The sequence below is a fragment of the Cryptomeria japonica genome, chromosome 2 (assembly GCF_030272615.1).
Source record: "Cryptomeria japonica chromosome 2, Sugi_1.0, whole genome shotgun sequence".
Taxonomy (NCBI): domain Eukaryota; kingdom Viridiplantae; phylum Streptophyta; class Pinopsida; order Cupressales; family Cupressaceae; genus Cryptomeria; species Cryptomeria japonica.
In genome coordinates, this window is record NC_081406.1 from 111,945,670 (window position 1) to 111,968,131 (window position 22,462).

The window sequence follows — 22,462 nt, forward strand, 5'->3', positions numbered from 1 at the left end:
TGGTGGGACTCTATGATAATTAGTCATAGGAGATGATTGGACAGGAGGAACACTACAAGGAGGAATGGAATGGTTAAATGAATTGCCCCCTTGCGTCATGTTCATTTGTGGAGATGTAATAGGAACAGTCATTGAAGGGACGAATGAAGAAATCGGATTGAATGAAGGAAGAGGGTTAATTGAAGAGGAAGGATTGCCCCCATGACTGGTGATCACAGGAGGAATGTCTTGTGTAGAAGTAGCCATTATGTTTGATGTAAAGGTAGGTATGCTAGCAATAGAAGTCATCAAAGGAATAGAATGATTGACTTGAGTAGGAGGTTGTGTATAACCCAAATTTTCAGCACAACTCTTCATAGGCATCACATTCGAATCCACAATGTGTGCAATACCACGCAAAATATCAATTCCATTCTTATCACTTTGAAGCATACGTTTTAGACCCTCAATTAAAGGAAGAGCTTGACTATCAGGGTATTCTTGAGACATCCACTGTCGAAAATCGTCAAATTGGTTACCCAATTTCGAAAGTTGTTCTACAGAAACCTCATGGAGAGCTTCTTCATCATTAGGAGGATTAGAGGAATTACCCATGTCCTCGTTAAAAAGGCTATTCAAATTAGGTTCCATCTCCTCAGTAGTTAAACCTCGGAAAGACTTAATTCTACGGCTTCGTCTAACGGGAATAGTGTAAGTAGGGCTTATTGTTGTAAAACTCATGCACTAGAGAGAGAGAGAGAGAGAAAGTTTTGAATTTAGAGGTAGCAATTTTCAGTAAAATCAGCCAATCTTCTGGATTTAAGCTGTTAAATACAATCAGGACAATCTCCCGAAATTTCAGAAAAAATGTCAGGGACCGTGGCGCTTCGGAGTGCACACGGTCCCAGCAACTTTTTTCGAAATTCGCAGGGATGAAAGTTATGATGATTTTAGAGCTAATCTGAAAAAATTGAGTGGTTTTACGATCTATAGATAGGCCAAATTAAAGTTGCAATCTCGAAATTGAACCCTACCAAGATTGTCGAAAAATGCAAAAATTTGAATTTTGAAAAAGAGAGGGAAACTGAAATTTTGAATTTTATGATTTTAGAGGGAATGTCAAGAGCAATGCAAATTTTGAAATTTAAAAATTGACTCAATTTCACACAAAATTCAATTTTGAAAGTGGAAATTAAAGTTGTTGTAATTAAGCACTTAATTTCAAAAGTCACAAATTGTAAGAATTTGAATAAAGCACTGAAATTTCGAATGAATGCAAACACACTTTTCAGATTTAGGACAGTAAGAAACACAATTTTGACACAAATTTCAATTTCAACAATTTTTGAATGTTTAGAAGCCTTAATCCAAGCAATCACAAGACCAACTTTGACTGTAATTTTGAAGATGTTAAAATTGATAAAATCAGCCAAAATTCTGGATTTTAGCAGGAAAATACAGTAAGATCTCGCTCCCGAAATTTCGGAAAAAATGTCGGGGACGATGGCGCTCGGAGTGCACACGGTCCTCGCAACTTTTTTCCAAATTTTCAGGGATGAAAGATATTGTGATTTTATTGCGGAATCCAAAGTTACAGCTGATTTGTAGATGTTTTGATCAGTGAAATTGTCAGACAAAGGTTGAATCAAGAGGGTTTCAAAAATTAGGGTTTTGACACTTAACCACTTAATTTTCAAAATTAAAGCACAAATATGAATTGATAATTTGTAATAGAAGGGCAGATCTGAAACAAGCATTAATAATTAAACATTTCACAAGTTTAATTACTTAAAAAGAAAATTTAGGGTTTTTATGCCATTAACCTCTAAAATTTTGCAAAAGATCAAACATGGAAATGTAATCAAGGAATCCAATTTTCAGATCTAACTATGAATAATCAGAAAGGATGTTCACGTCGGGTTCACCAAAATGTAAAGCGGAAAATCGCGATCGAACCCTAGTCGCTCTCCCCTCTTCCAACTCCAAGGAGGGAGAAGGGAGATTCACTAGGGTTGATGGTTTTCACTTAGGGGAGAGACTTTACATTCAAAAGAGGGGTTGAAGCCCACAAGATCCAATCCCACACAATGCAAGATTGGATGCTAAATGTGTTTCAAGGGTTAAGAAAGCAAGGCTACCCTCTTTTGTAAAGAATGTGCATAGAAGAATTAAGCTAGGAATGCATAGAAAGTGACAAAGATTCACTTATAAACTGAGATAGGGATATAGGATGAAGCTGCGGACCTGGAATTAGCAGTAAAATGTCGATACGGCGTTGTCCTGCAAATTTGAACAAAAGTTGTCGGGACGATGGCGCCCGACGCCACGGTCCTCCGAAAAATCCGCGAAACGAAGGGGGATCTGTTCGTCTCTGCACAAGGATTCTAGATCTTCAATTTCAGTCGCGTACCTGCAACCTACACACAGAAAAGCAAAGACGATTGGGGGGTTAGGGATTAGGGGTTTGCCTTTAGGTCAAACCCCGGTTTTGGAATTAACCAAGAAATGAGCAAGTGCTGTAAATGTAAATGTCTGTAATGTAAAACAAGTACTAATACCTTGTTGTAAGGATGTTTGTATCCTTATGTGCGAAGGTATAGATGTTGTATGTTGTATGTTGTAGTAGTATGTAGTAAGTGATCTCCTCTTCAATGGTAGAATCCTTGTCTTGAATGCCACACTTAGCCTTGAATGGAGACTTAGAAGGAATGCTTGAATGCTTGAATGCTTGAGTATAGTTTCCACGCTTGTACACATATGTCCTTCTTACCCAAATGGGAGAGGCAAATGTAGTTTATATACTTGTCATTTAGGGCTGATAGACTGATTTTCCCGACCTTAGGCCGACCAGGAAAGATAATTTTCCAATTTGCAAACATAAAGACCCGAAGTCCAAAAGAGACCGGGCCCAAAATAGGACCCAGGGACCAGGGCGTTGGGCGCCATGGTCCTGGGGACCAGGGCGTTGGGCGCCATGGTCCTGGGGACCAGGGCGCTGGGCGCCATGGTCCTGGGGACCAGGGCGCTGGGTGCCCTTGTCCTGAAGGACCAGGGTGCTGGGCGCTCTGGTCCCACCTCCCGGGACAGCAAGGTGCAAAGGAGTTTCAGGCCAAGGTGCAAGAAAATGTAGTTTTCAGTGTCATAATCAGGTTTCGGGGTCTCCATTCAGGTTGCGTGTTGCGTCGCCATCGTGAAGACCCAAATGCAGTCGAAATTGCAAGTGTCGCAATTTTAGGACGCTACAAAACTTAACTGCAGCAATAACAAAGATAAGAAAATAGATAGGACAACACACAACACCAATATTTTGATGTGGAAAACCCATTTAAGGGAAAAACAACGGTGGGAACCTACCCACAATAAGATGATACTCTGCAGGTAGTATGTGAAAATTTTACAAAGGGGAATGCACATGCATTCAGACACACTGCCTAGAGCTCACTGCTCAAGAGATAATAACCTGGAAGGCTACAACCCTCAGGGAAGTCTCACTAAATTACAACAAGATTCAGACTACATCTGAAAGAAATGAACTGCAATAATAGCATCTCAAAATGTCTGATGATAGTTTCGGTTAAGCACAATTGTCTACTCTACAATACCAATCTCTTCTCAGTCACAATGTCAAAGGATGAATCACTTGATTGCACATACACCACTCTCTGACAATGCAGACACAACCTTTTCACCTAAATTACATGACTATATCACCTATTTATACAATTCATCAACCTTGACAATAAGGTTAGCTAAACCCTCAACTCACAATTACAAAATTACATCACACGATACAAAGATTGACCACCGGACCAATATAATGATTTACATGACATAACATGGACCTAGTTCAAATATCCAAACACACAACACCACCGAAAATCACGTCAAAATCAACCGCAACACGCTACACCACCAAGAAAGCCGCATAACACGACGAACATCACCGGCTCAACAAAATGACCAAGAAATCGCACAACGATCAATGTGGATCATCAAAACAAATAGGACATAATTAGGAAACACCAGAAAGCACGTTAGAATCATTAGCAATAGCTGCACCAACACCACTTATCAAATCTTCATCGATCAACATCTGAAACTCAAGAACACTCAAACAACAAAAACTATCATGAAGAAAATATAACTTGTCGAGCACCAAATCACGAACCATCTAAAATGAAGATACACAAGACCATCCCAAACAATATCCCAAAAAACTAATTAGAAAAATAAACTACAAAACCGGATCATCTGATATGATCAATTGAGCTTCCTGGATCACCAAAACCAATATAGAAGAATATAGTGATGCTATAAATACTCCATACACCAAACCAAGATCACAATGAACCAATCTACAATCACTGGAGCAGGAATATGTTGGCGTCAATGACAACAATATATCCTAGCAGCAGCAATGTCTAACAGTTGGGGTGTCCTTGTCCTCCCTAAATAGAACCTATTTTAAGTATGTCGGTGGACTTTTCCTTATAGTTGATTTCGGATCTCAGTATCTTAATTTGACTATTCGAGGTTTGCCTAATTAGTAAATTACCTTGGGAACCCTATATAGGAGCATCCTTTCAATTCATTTTCACATCACTTCAACACATCATCATGACATCATAAGCATCCATCCACAAGCATTAATTGAGCATCAAGGAAACATTTCATCCCACCATATCCTTCCATCATTTTCAAGCATCATGGAGCAACAAAATCCATCAATATTTATGCAAGCATGTGTTTATGATTGAGTCTTTTATGTTTCTTCATGTCATTGCACCAACACTTTCGATTACATTCAAAGAGCATTGCATCACCAACCATTATCAATTGCAGTAAATCTAAGGTATATCATTCAACATTTACTTCAATATTTTCATTTACAATTTCAATTCAATTCAAGGGTTTCTTCCAAACCCAATGTTCGAATTAGGCAAACCCCTATCAACAACGCCATTTCCCCTCTTTTTGTGTGCAGGCGATAGATCTAGAAGCTACAAATGAATATTTCGACATAGGAGATGACAACGATCAGATCTGACTTTTGCAGGAGCAAAACGTAGGAGACAAGTCACCCCAAACAACCTTGTCCGACGAATTTCCAACTAATTTTTGGGAGAAGATTCTAAGAGACATTCCGATTTTGAAATTTTCATGTTCCTTCGCATTCGACAACTAGAGGACAGGGTCACCCCAAGCCACCTTGTCCTATACTTCTGAGCTAAATTTTTAGACATAAGTTACTCTATGTGCCCTTACCTCCAATCTAGCTCTGTGTTTTCACACCGCATCTATAGCTCACCATATATGTTATCTTACACCAATTTTGCATCATTTACCCTAGATCTAGAATTCAATTTCAATTCCCTTAAGCACCTTCAACTCAAACAAAGAGAGAGTAAAGTCTAATTAGCATTCCATTTCATTGAATCTATTGATTTTACTCCTTTCATGTTTGGTGGTCCTTTTGGAAATAAGTGGATTCATATCCAATTTTGTGCATCCCTATTTCACCACCAAACACATATGAAGCCTCCTTGTTGCTTGTACTTGGTGTCACTGCAACACCCATTTTGCAGTCTCATATGAAATTTTTGCTTGGTGCACACTACAACACCCATTTTTCAATCACATATTTGAATTACCTTGTAAAGAGAGGTTTTGTTTTGCAATCTTTGTGCTTGGTGCACACTATAGCACCTATTTTGTAGTCACATTTTCAAATTATCTAGAAAATTGAGATTTTTCTTTATAATATTCATTAGCGTGAGTCAAATAGCATAACACACCTTGGTAAACCTATTTGACTCTTCCTTGTCTAATATGAATCACCCAACATGATAGGCCTTGTTGGCCAATGGAATTCATGCCTTCTCCATGGATCCTCCATGGAACCTTGTCTCATCAATTGGTGTACATCCTCATTCTTTCCATAAGTTCACTTATGCTCTTGCAATAACATGTTGAGAATGATATTAGTAGTTGGGACATTTTTGACATCGAAGTCTCATCAACTAGTTGACTTGGGACCTTTTCGTTTTCTTTCGTATTAGTATTTTTTATTTATATATATTTAATTTTTTTTGCATTGATTTGTAGGATCCTATGCTTGAGGGATTGCACAATATCCCTCAAACTTAGTGCCATCATATCCCTAGCTTGTCTTTTTCTCAATATTTATATCTCTTCATCTCTACTTTACTACAAGTATGAGTAGAAGTTCATACTCCCACTAAAGAGGGATAAATGCAGTGTTGTGAATTGTAACCCCTTACAATTTCACATTCCTTTTTGGATCTTTGCTTTAGTGTGCCTCCTTTTGAGTCATTTTCAACCTATTTTTGGCCTTATCTCATCCAAATTATCATCATATGCTAATGAGGTGATCTGATCCAATATCATAGGTCTATGTGCTCTACAATTACCTTTAATTTGCCCTTTTATGGGTGAACTATGGCACCTAGCACCATAGTCCTAGTGGACTAGAGAAAACAGCATCAAAGACCCTCTAAAAGGGGCCCAAATTTGAATATGTCAAAGTGTCAATTCACACCATTTGTGATTTGATCCTGATATTTTGATATGACTGTTGGAAGTCAACCTAAAGTTAAAAAAAGACTTTGAAAACCCTACATAAAGGCATCATTTCTAATTCATTTGAACAAATTTCATCATCTAGCACTTTCATTCACAAGCATTCCTAATTCCTTCAAGAGAAAATCTGAGTACAAGGAGCATCTAGCTATAACAAGCTATCTTCAAGTATGTTTTCATGATGGATTTTGTTATGATTTATCACGTTATTGCATCAACATTTGAAATACTAAATTAAAGAACATTGCATCACAACCATTATCAATCTTGAGGTATAATCTTGTCAATTCAACATTTCATTTCAGATTTAGCCTCTACCCTACCAAGGGTAAGCTCTCTTTTCTAATCAATCATAGTTGTAGTGGAGGTTAACACCTACCCGAGGTTTGACTTGGGCAAGACCCTATACATCAAAATATTTTTTCCCTTTTCTATGCGTAGTTTTTCAGATGCGACTGTCGAAAGTTGTAGAGTTGTAGAGTTTTAGAGAGGAAAGTGAGACACATTTTCAGATTTCAAGAAGAGGAGAATCCTAGGTCTATGTCAATTTGCACATGTGACTGACACTTTTTGGTTGAATTTTAGAGGGAATGATCTGTAGAGCATCTTATCCAAAAATCAAAGTTTTAACTGGCGAAAGTACCTTCAAGTCTATGGCACCTAGCACACTTGACCGACACTTTCAGCTCTAGTTTCCAGATCTATATCTTTTTGTTTATGTTGAACACTGTTAATTTTGCATCATTTAACCTAGTTCTTGCATCTTCAACTTAATTATAGCTAATCATATACAATCAACATTCAAAAGGGAACAATTAGTTATAGTGCTCAAATGAAAGTTTGGAAATGGTTGTTTTGCTAGACTCCATTTTCCTACATTTTACATCCATAGACCTAGGGCCTAAAAGAAAACACAACAATGTAGGGTAGGCTCTAAGACCTTGAGAAAACCAAAACCTTGGAAATATGTTCACCCAAGGTTATGTGAACCAAGGGAGGTACAAAAGGGGGATCTTAAGGTTCTAGAGAGTTTCAAAACTCTTGGACAATATGTTGCAAGGATCAAGTCCCTACAAGGACTTGGGACCTCGAGAGCTGGTCATTTGATAATGAGTTCACTCATAGATCTAAGGCCTCATAAGACCAAGGAAGGTTGTAAGGAGTGGAAGCTAGGGTTTGGGGGAAACCTAAAACCTCGAGACTTAATGTGAAGGTTCTTAGATTTTAAGTCCTCCCACAATCCAATAGCCCAAGGAAGAATGAAGGCCCCTCCAACACAAATACTTTGGAACTTTTACTAAACAATAAGCATTTTTAGCACATGATGGACCCACTTAGAATTTCTCAGATCAATTGTTAATGATGAGCAAATGGAACAAGGACAACAAAAGGGTAAGGGACTCAAACAAAATATGACATTACAAAGTTGAGTCCCAACAAGGAGAGTCCATAAGACCTAATTAATAATTAAGAAAATAGAACAATGTTTATCATCAAATTAACAATACATCAAACCTTATACAATTGAATAAACTCTTTTACATTGTCGTTTAACCTCATAAAACTTAAAAAACCTTTATTTTTATATTTTTGATATTGTAGAAAATTTGAACTCAACACCATATAGATACATACAACATTAACTTTACCTTTACTTTATTCTATTCAATTGAATTATAATGCCTTTTCTTCAAAGTAATATTTATTCAGATAGCAAATAACCAATGTTACATTCTCATGACTTTAGTGTCACCTCTAAGGGTGCCTTAAGCAAAAAGTCAGTCACCAAGGCAATTAAAAGATGTAAAAGGAGGCCCCATGCATCATTTCTTTCAGTGGTGGGAGAGATAGAGAACTCAGTGTGGGCCCCTTAAATCCAAAGTTATACCAAGCAAAAGAATTATATCCATCTGGCCACCACAATCTTGTGAATTGGGTTGGCAGACTATAAAAAGGAGATCCATTGAGTGCTGCTCAAGGCAAGATTTAATCATTCCAATCAAGTAAAAGATTCCCCTCATCTACCCAGATTTAGGAAGGTTTAATTAGTAAATTAAGTTCCTCGTTGCGGAATCTTAGCACAAGATAACTGTAAAGACCAGTTTGTACAGTAACAGAATATCTAAAAGGCAAAGTGTAGACAATGGGAGTGAGAAGAGGCGCCTAAAGCTGACAAAGCAAAAGCAAATATATGTAATTATGTAGCAGATAGCCACCATGAAAGAGACGGTGGACTGCCTTATTTGCGCCATGTGGCAAGTAACCAGTCCATGCTTAATGGAAACAGGCTTTCGGGCATTAAATTGCAATGGAGAAAAGGAAAACCTTAAACTTTGCCCTCATTTTCTGCGTCGAAGTTGAGGGAGGAGACAAAAGGATTAATATGAAAGAAGAGGGACCCATAAACAGCAGATTTTTTATATGTATAAATACAAAATATAATATTTTGAATGTTTATGAAGTTATTGTAGTTTAAGAAACAGGTGATCTAGCGATTTTAATGATTTTTTATTATTTATTTATTTATTAGTTCTATGTTCAATTATGTCACCTAAGATTGATTTTGAGACTTGGAATCTAAAATTTAAATCTATATTATAAAGATCTGGTCTTTTTATAAAATTTTGTGAGCCAACTTGATTTCTTGTTGTGTTTTAGTATTTTAAAATATTCAATGTGCAATTAATTCATCTAGTCAAACAAAAAAAAATCAATAGAACACAATTTTGTTTTGTTAATGAAAAAATGATTCTACATGTAGATCACATGTAGATTTGTGTATGTTATCTTCAGATCTTCACTCAAAATCATAAAGTCAATCAATCAATCTAACCTAAGAACTTAACAATGTGACAAATTCTTCCAAGGTGTTTTTAAGCACCACAGCTCTTTCATGATTATCAGTCATCAAAAATCAAGGTGAATGGGTTTCAAAAGTCTATATTTCACTGATTCAATTCTATGCATCATGAATCAAATCTATATTACTCAAAATCAAAACATCAAATTTTGAGGGCACTCTGAATTCAAATTTTGTCATTCTACTTCCACCACATATAGAAAGTTTCAATTTTAAAACATATCAAAAGATATGATTATGATAATACATTGTTTGAATTTTTTTTTTTAATTTTTTTTTTCAAATTTCTCAAATTCTATTACCTAATTTGTCAAAAGTTTTACTTCTAATTAATTAATTTTTATATTTATAAAAACTTCATCCTAACAAAAGAATCAATTATCTCCTTCCAATACAATTAAATTAAATCTTATATCTAACTTCACACTAGTGAAACTAATGAAAATCAACTCAACGCATATTCATTCTATTAATTGTTCCTGATCCAATGCACTACATGAAAATAGCATTACCCCTCTTCAATTATTTTTATTGCCCGTTCTGAGTTTTATAAGAACTGTGCTGCTCACTGGACAATGTTAATCATCCAACTTACCATTTACAACTATAGCATGAAGAAAAGAAAACATCAAATGCGAATTGCGATCGTCCAAAATAGTAGAAGCTTTGCACACATACTAACCACATAACCACAAATGTCGAAAGAAGTAGCAAGAGAGATGATGGTTAATTATTGAAATCTGTATCGCTGAAGCAGGATTGTTTTGGTACATATATCATATAACTTGAAATTGATAGACATGTTGGGCCAACTGAAAGAATACATGGAGGAGTTTGATTAATCTACAATAAATACATCTCAAAACAATACAGAGGAGCCTCCATCCAATAGCATGGAGACATGTAACAACATGGATGCCTCCACTCTAATTATGCACACAATACAACATTACAAGACATACAGAAGCAATGAATTTATTGCTTACTCTTCTAGCTATCCATCATATTCTACAACACTCTGCAATCCTATAATAGATATCCTCAGAAGAGAATAAGATAGCTACCAAGTTCACAGAACTGGAATATAGCCATCAAAAAAATAACAGCAGCAGCACTGTTCGTTATTGTCATCTTTCAGATGACTGAGAGAAGTCCAACCGTGTAACTGCTTGCCTTGGCAAAGACATGTTTGCAGAACACTGGACTGCTATCATCTAGTAACCAAGGAACAATAGAAATGAAGGAAAATTATGCAGAACATCTTCAAACGCTCATTCCCGGCTTCCAATTAACAGCAAGATGCTTGAAATATAGGCTTGGATTCTTTCAAGTTTGTAAGACTTAACTGATTGGAATTCCCTGTAATGGGCTACTTACTAGCACCATTTCTGGGCTCAAGCTTGGATTTTCCCCCATTAGAAAATCGTTTTGCATCTATTGCTCCGTGAGGCACCTGCCTTCCAGTTCGACCTTGCGATTGTCCATTCACATTTTGATTTGACATCCTACGATCCTGCTTCACTGCTCCAGGAAGAGTTTGTGCTTGGCTTGGGCTTCTGCAAAATGGTGAAGATATTTTAAGGATCGTTTTCAATTAAAAGGACTAAAATTGCAGGAACTAAAAACTCAACTTGGATAGTATCTCCAGACAACTTAATAGAAGTAGCAAACATGCTTCGATCCATTATGCCCTCAGAAGCCAAGTATTCTTTCTCTGGTCCTTCCAACACATTACCACTATTGCGAATTTAAATTCCTGTGTAATTTAATTATGCATTTCTTCCTTTGAATTTAAGTCAAGAAAAAACAGCAAATGAACAAAAGAGATGATTCATTTTAAGTTACCTCCCCTCAGGAGTCTTTGCTATCCTCTGTTGTGGCTTCTTAAGTCGTGAGACATGTTCGACCGATGCCACTGCAGGACCATTTGGCACGTTGAATTGCCACAGAAGATCTGCTTCTGAGGAGTCACTTGTTAGACAATCATCCTTGCTTCTTGAATCAAGTTCCACTTCTGACTCATCTTCTTCACAGTCTGGATAGATCTTTCTCAGACTGGATGGGCATCTTTGGTAATAGAACTCAGAACTGTCTTGTTTTTCCAGTCTTTGAGCTTCCCAAGATGTATACACATCATCTTGTGAAATTGGACCAAGCATAGGTATATGTTTATTCACCATTACTTTGTCCTGCCAATTTCTGACATCTTGATCTTCAAATACATCATGCTTAGTTTTGTTCTTGGTGTGACTACCACGGTCCAACATTGTTAATCGTCTATCAGGAGATGGTAGGCCAGGTGATGGTAGGCCAGGAGATGGTACACGTAACAATTTCCTCATTTCACCTAAATCCTCAGCGCACAGAGGACTGACATCAATTATCTCCTCTGGTTGCATGTCCCTGCTATAAATAGGTCTCTTTTGTCTTCCGGGGGCAATGTTCCTTACCTAAAAAAAATTGTAGACCATTCGTTCAGCATCAAACTTTTCTGTTTAAATAAATTCCAAAAAGAGTCCCTGGGTGGGAAAACTTGGGAGAATAAATGATAGGAGCATCAGATAAAAATTGCCATCGCATACCTCTATATTTACAACATCTTCCATAGGCTGCCTGCAGTTGACCTGTGGCTGGACATCTCCAATGCAATTCGTCCGTAAATGCAAGGGCGAGACACAATTCCTCATCCTCTGTGTTTCTGGACTAATCCTTGAATCTCTTGTTCTTTGAACCTCTTCAGCCTCTGCTTCCTTTTTGGCCAGTGCAATTTTTAGATTGGCAATCTGCAACATTAAAGATCCATCCAGTAAAATCTTCTTAATATCATAGGAAGAAATATAACAAATTTCTCAACTGCTCAGAGATCCTTGAGAAAAATGGACAAAAAATCATCTATTATTCAAAGGTAATCATGGTAACGGGAAGTAATTAAAGTGATTTGTAGGTGATGCAAACCTGTTCTTTTAGTTCCCGAACCTCGCCACTCTCTTTGTTGGTTTTTGCAGCCCCAAGTTCAACTGTTGCAACTCGCTCTGCAAACTTGAGTGTGCTCATTGTCTCCCCATATGCATCTACTTCAGGACTTATGTGCACAAACATGAGCGTTTTTGCCTGCCCACCTGAAGAATGAATTCTATGCTGTTATTGCCTTAGTCTGAAGAAAATCAGTAACTTTATTCTATCCATTGAGAATGAAAGTTTTACCTAGTGAGTCCTGAAGCAGCTGTGTGAGTTTGCTATTTCGATAAGGAACATGTGAGTTCTTTTGTGCAAGAGCAGCAATCACGTCTCCTAAAGCCGATAAAGATTTATTGATATGTTGTGCTTCTTTTAATCTTTCTCCTGTGGCCTCAGATTTATCAACTCTCTCACTTCCGGCAAGGTCCACAAGATGAAGACATCCCCGAAGAATTGTTCCAGCGGTAAGGTCTTTGCCTTGGACATGGACTGTTAACACACTACAAATACACCAATATTTTTAAGTTTTGAGTAAAGACTGCATTGCAATAAACAATATGGAATTGTTAAATGATTTACTTTCCAACCTGTGAGAACGGCTACTACGATCATTCAAAGCTGTTGCCCCCACAGCACGATTCTTGTGCCCAAGGTTCATTAACTCAATCACAGCAGGTGTAGATGAAACAGGTACAAGATTTGCATTTGGAACATTGAGTCCATTCTGCTGGGAATTATTGCGGATATCCAATGTGCTAGGAGTTAAGAATTATCAACTGTTGAAGAAACTGAAATCCAAAATTAAACAACATAGGCCAACTTCATGGATAGCAAAAAGGATATTTCTTATTCGAGCCATCAGAAGTAAGAAGATCTCGGACTTGTTCATTGTATATTTCAATCATTTGAACTGCAACATCATAAGTGAATACATCCTTTCTTTGTTCAGAAATTTGGAATAAGTCATTCAGAGCTCGGTAGTTCACACCCCAATTCTCCTCTGTGACCACCTTAGGACCAGCCTGCACAAATGAAGCGTTAATTTACAAAGACATACTACCTATGAACTCAACTTCCTTAATAAATGTTAGAATATTGTCTTTGAAAATATTCACAAAAATAGAAGATTATTGGTATTACCATTGTGTATGTCTTTCCCGAACCTGTTTGTCCGTATGCAAAGATGCAAACATTGTAACCATCTAGAACAGATCTAATCAATGGCCGGGTATCCAGAAACACTTCCTCTGTTATTCAACATCGATTACAACTTAATGTTTAAAAAAATTAAGTAACCAAAACTATTTAAAAATTAAGTAACCAAAACTATTTAATAGGGATCCAACCTTGAGTTGAAGCTGATTTAAATACTTTGTTGAATGCAAATGTTCTGCGTGAATCCTTTCCTTGCTTTGCAGGATTTACAATTGTGAGGTTGCCATCCTCTCCAATGTAATCCACTGCACTTTGACCGTGCGCTTGACCAGGCAAGAATGGCCTCACTCGGCAATATACCCTTATGCTTCCTAAGCAGTTCAAAAAAATTCATCAGCAACGCAAGAATCTTTGGCTTCAAGTTTGATTCATAAAACAAAATAAAATTAGGATTCTAAAACAATATTCAGTTACCCAGCGCTTTGTCTACACAGCCCCAGTCAGATATCCCAATCTCTGCACCCACCTAGATTAAATCCACCCCTTAACTAACTCCATTCCTATGACAACGAACCAAGTGAAACATTGTTTCCGACTCCTCTGATTCACATACCACCATCTTTTATATGCACAGTAACTGCTATTTGTGTAGAACAACTAGAGCATTCTATATTGCTAACACAAACTATGTTTGCATTACTTCAAATAAACTTGTCAAAACTATTTCATTGCACTGCATTAGGCAGAAAGCTGCAAAATATCTATGACATGTGAAAAACCTTCTGATGTGTCTAATTTGTGAAATTCTTTTTCTTCTGTCACATCCCAAAAATAACATCAATTATAACAGAAAATGGAAAACAAACCTTTCAGATCCTGCACTTGATTGTACAGCTGTCGATTTTCTTCTAGCACTTTGTGATATCCTGATGCAGCCTTTGCTAGTCCCCTTACATACTTTTCTGTAGCAAGAAATCAGATGACTCAGACTAAGGAGGATGCACAATATACGATTTCTTTAACATACACACAGTGACAAAGCATACCTATATTGTACATTTCATCATTCCATTCCATTTGCATCAACTGCATTCCTTCCCTTGTACTATGTAGCATATATTTCAGTTCCTGCCAGATTTTGCAGAAAAAAATGAGCACAAGCCCACTATTTAAAAACCATATACATTGGAAATTTGAAAGTTTCAGACTTACTTCAATTTCCTTCTGCTGAAGGCTGAAGTGCATCTGTAAATGGGGGAGAGTCTTCCCGTACTCATCTACATCATTTGAGCTATCAGAGAAGTACCTCTCATTCTGTCCTTTCGGATCACCATTAGTCTGTTGTTTCTCATCTTCCCTAGCATTCACCTGTTGGTTGAAATGTAAGTCTTTAGGGTGCCCAAACATGATTTCCATTTTAAAGAAAGATATATATATTGGTGAATATGATAAGGTTGCAGATCATGTGCATTCCTATAACTAGAAACTTGTCAGATGTCTAGATTTTGCTCATTAGTAGCAAATTGGCATAATTATTTCCAGAAACCTCATTGTGAAGCAGAAAGCTGAAATAATCAAGATGTGCAGCATTAAGATTCTGAACTAACCGTATGCTCTCCTGAAACTGTTTGTAGTGCTTCCAAAACCTTTGACTTCGGTAAAGACTTCTTATCTTCACTTGCAATAAGGTCCTTTAAAACCATTGTAAACTGCAGACAAAATGATCATAGCTGATGAGAATGCTCTAATTAGATTTGAAGAAATAAAATTTAAGAGGAAACCTGCTTTGGGATTTGATAGGATCGATGTTTCAAAACCATATTATGGGTCCATCATCAAGATTAATGGTGAAATTAGATATGAGCCCCTCGTAGGATAACTCAAATTACATCATGTGGTGGGAATTACAAACAAATAATCAAATCTTATGCAACCTAATTATTCAAGCATTGGAATATTGTGTGCTAAGAGAAGCTTTGTCAGTTCTTGCAGGTAAAAGGAAGATTCTATACTGAATCCTATGAGTAGGTTTAACTTGTAAATAAAGCTATCTGCTCTTTTGATGTCCACTGCTTCATTCAATAGAATGTTTTTTCTGCACAGGTTTTAAGTTTTTTATGTGCGTGGAACTTTGGAATTTATCAACCATTGAGGTATTCTCAAGAGTTTGTGTTTCCTGTTCAGATTTTTATTTTGGATCGGATGTAGCATACATATCTGTGTTGAATTTCTGGGTATTTGGCTTGAAAATTTTAGGTTAACAAAAATTCAAACATCCCTGAGACAAACTCGAACAAATCCCTAGACTAATGCAATAAACTCTCTGTTAAAGCATCTTAAAACTTCAGTGGTTAGAGAAAGCGGTGTGCATGAAAGCATACGTATCCATTTATCACCAATCATGCAGGTAGTTACCAATAAAGGCTACATGAAAGCAAAAATGTATATGCCGTTTCCCTTAAAGCAGATTCAACAATTTACCTGCTCGCCTTGTGTGGCTAGACGTCGCTCAAACTCTTCAGTTACTTTTGCTATCATTGATTCTACAAGCTGAAAGGGGACATTACAATTTAAAAATACATGTCAATGTCACATATATGCAGAAATGAATGGCTAGGCCCGCTAGCAGCTTGTTACGATCAAGGCACCAGTATGATGATAAGCATAGAAGCTTACAGTAGGCACTTCATCCGGCTTTTTGTCAGAGAGAATTGCTTGAACAAGCTTATTTAGTGCTGCTTGTGATGAAGAATCCTGCTTGACAAAATTTCCGAAACAAATCATCACTATAAATACAATCATACTCTGTCATCATTCCTTATGCCCTGACGGTGGGCATAATGAGAACGAAGCAATTGTAATTGAGAAAGGTATTAAATAACGTACCTCAGGCACTTTCTCCCCATTTGGTAGAGCATTTGAGTCAACTGGTGGCTGAATGTGCTTCAATGCCGACTGGGTAAATGGTTCAAAGTTTTTCACAGATTTAATTGGGGGTTTCCCTGTGTTGGTAGGTTTCAAGTTGCCTCCGAATTTCCAAGAACCATTTCCCCCTGTCTGTTTCCAATCACTGTATGATTTCAAAGCAAGAATGCAATCCACAACTTTTGTTGACGATCCTCCCTGGCAAACGGTTCAAGGCAGAACGTAAATGACAGATCACACATTGTGTATGAAAGCCTCTGACGTAATGACCATTGCTTAAGAATTTAACATTAAAAAATGCCGATATAGCCAGTTCAAACCTTTTCCAAATCAGATGCTTCAAAATTTGGCAGATTCAATTCCTGAACTGCAACAAGGAAGTTCCTGACATTCTCAAAGTACTGATAAGCAGACAATGCTGCTCCATCCGGAGGGGGTACAGCAGAAGCCGGATTGTCAACCACCTATTATAGATAACCAAATTAATCACAACCATCCCAGCCAGATCATGACCAGTCAAAAACTGGCAACAGAGGAGCCTTTCCTACCAAATCATTGTGATAAATAGTAGATAAATCTGACTTCAAAGCATTGCATATGACAGTAAGTAGCAAAGCAGGAACCGGCCTTCCTTTTCCAAACCATTGTGACAAATGACAGATAAATCCCAAATTAAATTTTGAAAGCATCTATCTATGTAATAACATAGCAGAGGACTGATAGTAAGTAACATTCATTGATAATCTATTGATGTTCTATGTGACAGAGTAGATTAATGTACCAAAACAAATAAAAAGATGGGATTTGTAATTTCACCTTTGGAACAGAACCCGGATGGACTTTATTAATAACATTACAAAGAATGAGTCCATTTCGCAGGCCAAGGCGAAACTCCTCCTCAGATGGCTCATTAGGCAAATCCTTCGATCCAACCACTCCAACCATCTTTCGCAGCCATCCTGCCGCCTGATATCTCCGGGAAGCTGCACATAAAATCACATATAAATACAAAAATAAAGAAAAATTCCTTTCCAACACAACCCAAATCAACCATCAATAATCACATACACAAAGAAATCCAATTATCCAACAAACAAATTACAATGACTGAACATTAAAAGTCCTAAAAAAAAAGAATATTTTCCTAAACATAAGCTTCAACGCAGAACTAGTCGGATCGGAACACAAGGCTAAACAATCTCTCAACCGCGAATTTAAATTTATACTTTGAACTTCACAAATAAATACTTCTCAACTCTGTAACAAATTCACATTTAAGGCAGACAACGGATGAATTTATGAATGCGGCGTAAAGGCAAACCTGCTTCCTCGGCTCTTCTGGTGGCCAAATCCCCATCGCTGAGCCTCGTACCTGCGTCGGCTATGCCATCTGCAGAAACATAGGCGGCAGAAGGTGAAGAGGACGAGTTATTGCAATTATTATTACTAATATGGTTGTCTGATGAAATCGAATTCAATGCCAGTATAGACGCGAGAAAACTCTCTGGCGCCATTCCAGAATCGATCCTTCCACCTGCTGCACTGATTTCTTAAAGAAATCAGAGACTTGAAAGCAATCAGAGATTCGTCATATTTCTAGCAAAGAATAAACGTTGCAGTGACTCGATCCTCTGTTACCCAGATGTTAAAAAATATGCAGTAGAAGGAGAAAACTTGGTTGGAGCTAAGCTCAAATAGGAGTCTCAAGCTCCGCCATATTTAGCAGAGACAATTGGAGCCTCTATATCCTAAACCCTTTCCGAGCCTCCTTTCCGAAGCTGCAGCTTTGGGAGCAACACAGATTTTTTTATTCGTTACTCTGCAAATACTTTTCTCTTTTGTGTGTCGACCTCTTTATGGCCTGCGATTTTTTTATTACTTAACGGGCTTATTCATAACCGTAGCACAAATTTGGTTAACGATGGAATAAAATGAATTAAATGAATGTGAAAAATGGTTAAAAATTAAATTGTAGTCGGTATTTCGTAGCCCGCCTTTTTAGACCGTTCGACAACATTCAAATCCGAAATACGGGGGAAACCAGGAATATAGATCATTCCATATTTAATCATTTTCCTTTCTTTTAGCAAAATTTACATAGATTTCCTTAGTCCATCATGGCCTGTTTATTCATCATATTAATCATATAAAGCATGTCTAGGGTACTAATCATATGAAGCTAAGCTTGGAAGTCCTATTTATTAATTTTAGAAAAGTCATAATTGGAGAATCTCACCCATTAAAAAAATTAACATAATATTTGTGTATACTTAAATTTTGATGATTGATGTCTTTATATGCTTAGTGTAGTGGTGGATACACTTTATTGGTGAGGTTGTCATCAAGGTTCAAATTTCCGTTAGACGACTATACTCTCAGGTCTTCTACTTTTGTTGGGTGGTTGTTCGTGGGTTTCAACAAGTGAAGTGTGGAGACTAAAACCCCTCAACATGGCCTCGATAGTTAAAGTGGGGAGAGATCCTCTATAAGTGGTCTTCTTCAGCTTGGACCTTGTGCCTTTGTTGGGTCATTGGGTTAGCAAGTTTGAACAAGTGAAGTGTGGGGATTGAGGGCCCTCGGTGTGGTCTCGATAATTAAAGCGGGAAGAGATCCTCCATAAATGGTCTCTTTGGGCTCACCGCACTACAAACTCAAGTTTTCTCATTAAAAAAAAAAAAATTTAAAATCAACAATTGCTCATTACACTTATATCTATAGGTTTTCTTTTTGAAAGATTAGTATGGATTTTTTAAATTGAACATAATATTCCATGTATACTCAAATCTTGACAATTCATCATTACACTCATATCTGTACACTTTCTTTTTAAAAGATTAATGTGAGTTTTTTTAACCCAATCAAATGAAATAGATAATACAAATATTTTCACATTCTATTAATGGTCTTCACGTAAATATAATTAAAATCATTACTTTTATAATTATATAAATATATTTTATAACTTCATTGGGTTGTTGGGATGGGGGTTTGAACAAGTGAAGTGTGGGGATTGAGACCCCTCAGTGCGACCTTGATAGCTCTATGGACTTGAACCAAGCTAAAAGCAGAAGTCTGTTCATAAAAAAAAATCAACAATTGATCATTACACTTATATTTATAGGTTTTCTTTTTGAAAGATTATTGTGGATTTTTTAAAATTGAACATAATATTCCATGTATACCTAAATTTTGACAATTTATCATTACATGTATATCTATACATTTTCTTTTTAAAAGATTAGTGTGGATTTTTTTGTGTTCTTTTTAAAAGATTAATATGAGATTAAGATTCCATCAATCAAATAATAAAGATAATACAAATATTTTCACACTTGAAAACTTTATATATTACACATTCATCAACGATCCGATAAACTATTTAATCTCGTAAATATAATTAAATCATTATTTTTTTTATAATTATTTAAATATATGTTTTAACTTCCCATTAAAGTTTCTTTTAGTGGAATCCCAAGAAGGATTTTGTCTCTTCTTTTTACTTCCAAGTTATGGGTGTCACATTCTCCACCATTAGGTATGTTGGGCCCTTAGGGAGAATGGTGTTATTCATGGTGAACAAAAATCCAACGTTTAATCCAATGATGTTGGTTAAATAATATAACTTTTTGCTTGGTTAGTTAACTCTCTTGTATGTTTTTATATTTAAATAGTGAATTTAAAATAATTTTAGTTTATAGAATCTTTAACTAATTAGGTACCTGATATGAAGTTAGAACTCAAAGAATGAAATAATTAAAGAAATGGATTACCTAGTAACGAACCATATAAGGTTTCAACCAAATTATGATTTCCAACCTAAAAAGGATTCATCTCTCAATCAAAGGCCATTACATTTTTGTCCATTGACATATTCTATTAAATAGATTTGATTGATTTTTTAATTAAAATAATTTAAGGAAGTGGAAAAAACAAACTATTTCTTCATAAAAATGCTATATCAGATACTACAAACCATGATCAATATTTATTTTAATTATCAATTTGTATCATTTTTAATCAGTCTTACAACTATGACTATTTTGTAATTTTTGTTTAGTATTGAACAAATAAAAATTGAGCTTAGACTACAACTGAACTTGTTGTGTTTTTGTTAATGTCTTATGTCATTGTGGTAGCAAGGTACACCAAACTTTTTAGTCTTTATCGTTTGAATAGGAAACATTGTTTTGTGTTGCCAATCACACAACAGTTAAGGTTAGTTGCAAATTGTCAAAATGTTAACACTTACTAATGCAATTAGATTTCTTCCCAATGGCCTATGCATTTATTGTAAATTGTGACTAATATACCCCACCATTGTTGTCATTTGTCACATTGTTGTTTATACATATGACATAGGAGGGGTGACAATAGGCACCTATAATGAGGAATTAATATATATGCATGCAAACCCAAGCTTTATGAACATACAAATAGTCTTATTAGTGACCATTCTTTCCACCCATAGCTCCACCTTTTTGAAGCACAAATAATGGGTTGCTTGTTTAATAAAAAACTTATTTTGAAAGGGGCTAAAGTTCAAAGTTGTGTTATCTTTTAGTCCAAATTTTTTATCACGACCAAGAATTTAAGCATTTCAACAAAAAGTTGATTTGAATAAAAAAATGCTTTAGCTAGATCCATTTGAGCTAAATGTTTTCAACCCACAACTTGTCCAACTATAGGTGTGTACTAGATACATATGTGGCATCACGTTGGTAATAATGTACAAGAACAAAACAAAACTATTTGAAAAACTTAATGTTCTCACCACTTCTATTAGAATAAATAATATAATTTAAAAATCCTTAAAATACTCTTTGGTGTATCTAAAAGTGTACTTTTAAAAAACATTAAAATTTGATTTTTATTTTTATTTTCACTAAAAATAATTCATCAGGAAGAATATAAGATCAATTGTCTTCTCAAGAAAATATTAAATTTGATTTTTTTTTTAAATATGATGCACTAAACGAGAGATTTTGTGTTGAGATAATATAATCATTTTTTATCTCAAAAAATTATTTAAGATAAATTGTGGAGGCCCCTTAAAATAGTTATATTTTTAGAACATGAGATTTCATATATTTATTAGAATATATTATCATAATGAAATAAATCAATACATGCATTAAGTTTGTAATAACCCAAATAGAAATATATTGAAGATATCTTAGAGTAATGAAATATACAACATATGTAATATAGATATTGCTTCAAAATATTCTCAAATCATTTCACAAGATAGTGTAGAAACCCCGCATAATTTATGAATTTCCTTATTTAATCTTGCCTCTGATTTCAACGGTCTTCACACAACTATTGGATCTTCTTTTATTGATATAAAATTATTTTTTTAACATAAAATAGTTGGAACAACAATAAAAACTATAGCAACAACAATGAAAAAAATTGGAAACACACTAATCAACCCTCACTCAAAACACTACTTGGAACATACTAAAAATTTAATATTTTGCTCTAAATTGAAATAATATCCTCAACACCTATAATTGATCTGAGACAACAAAATGAATATCAATAAGCTTTTGTGAAATAGTAAAACAACCTTTACCACATGAAACCAAAACAACAATCAAAGTAGCACATAATTTCACTTCACTTGCAGCTTGTTGTTGAACACACCACATGACTCAGAGGGGAGGGTGAATCAATTTGGACCTCAAAATACTCTACTTTGATCTTTTAAACTTCGAACCACAATTAACTTATTATTTCAATTATGAAACATGAAAGCACAAAGCACAACAAACATATGAACATTGAATTTACGTGAAAAAACTCTAAACAAGGATAAACTGCGATGAGAATCACACTCACAATATGAATAAATAATTACAATGTTTTGGGTTCAAGGCCAAGGAGCTCACTGCATCTAATAGGACTTGCAAGACTAAGGTGCACAATCTGAGGGCAAGATACAAGGGACTTCACAAGCTACCAAAAGAAACATGTTGTCTTCTA

At 35.8% G+C, this 22,462-nt stretch overlaps 1 protein-coding gene across 1 annotated transcript; it reads right to left on the minus strand.

Moving 5' to 3' along the window:
* Nucleotides 1-10,147: 10,147 nt before the first annotated feature.
* LOC131029551 (kinesin-like protein KIN-14F) lies at nt 10,148-18,304 on the minus strand. The gene is made up of 19 exons (XM_059216402.1): nt 17,799-18,304; nt 17,294-17,460; nt 16,798-16,941; nt 16,439-16,675; nt 16,229-16,306; nt 16,034-16,102; nt 15,160-15,261; nt 14,765-14,920; nt 14,599-14,680; nt 14,419-14,514; nt 13,744-13,923; nt 13,538-13,644; nt 13,239-13,419; nt 12,985-13,147; nt 12,644-12,897; nt 12,395-12,558; nt 12,022-12,222; nt 11,285-11,889; nt 10,148-10,995 (listed from the first exon to the last, which is right to left on the minus strand). The coding sequence occupies exons 1-19, from the start codon at nt 17,989-17,991 to the stop codon at nt 10,809-10,811; spliced, it is 3,366 nt and encodes a 1,121-aa protein (XP_059072385.1). The 5' UTR covers nt 17,992-18,304; the 3' UTR covers nt 10,148-10,808.
* Between the last annotated feature and the right edge of the window lie 4,158 nt (nt 18,305-22,462).

Bases quoted from the DNA above. Each gene is read 5' to 3' on its own strand.
- LOC131029551 (XM_059216402.1), bottom strand. From the start codon at position 17,991: ATGGCGCCAGAGAGTTTTCTCGCGTCTATACTGGCATTGAATTCGATT. The intron at 14,921-15,159 runs GTTAGTTCAGAA...TTCAACCAACAG, and splicing joins CAGTTTCAGGAGAGCATACG to GTGAATGCTAGGGAAGATGA. The intron at 11,890-12,021 runs GTATGCGATGGC...AATTTTTTTTAG, and splicing joins AAGATGTTGTAAATATAGAG to GTAAGGAACATTGCCCCCGG.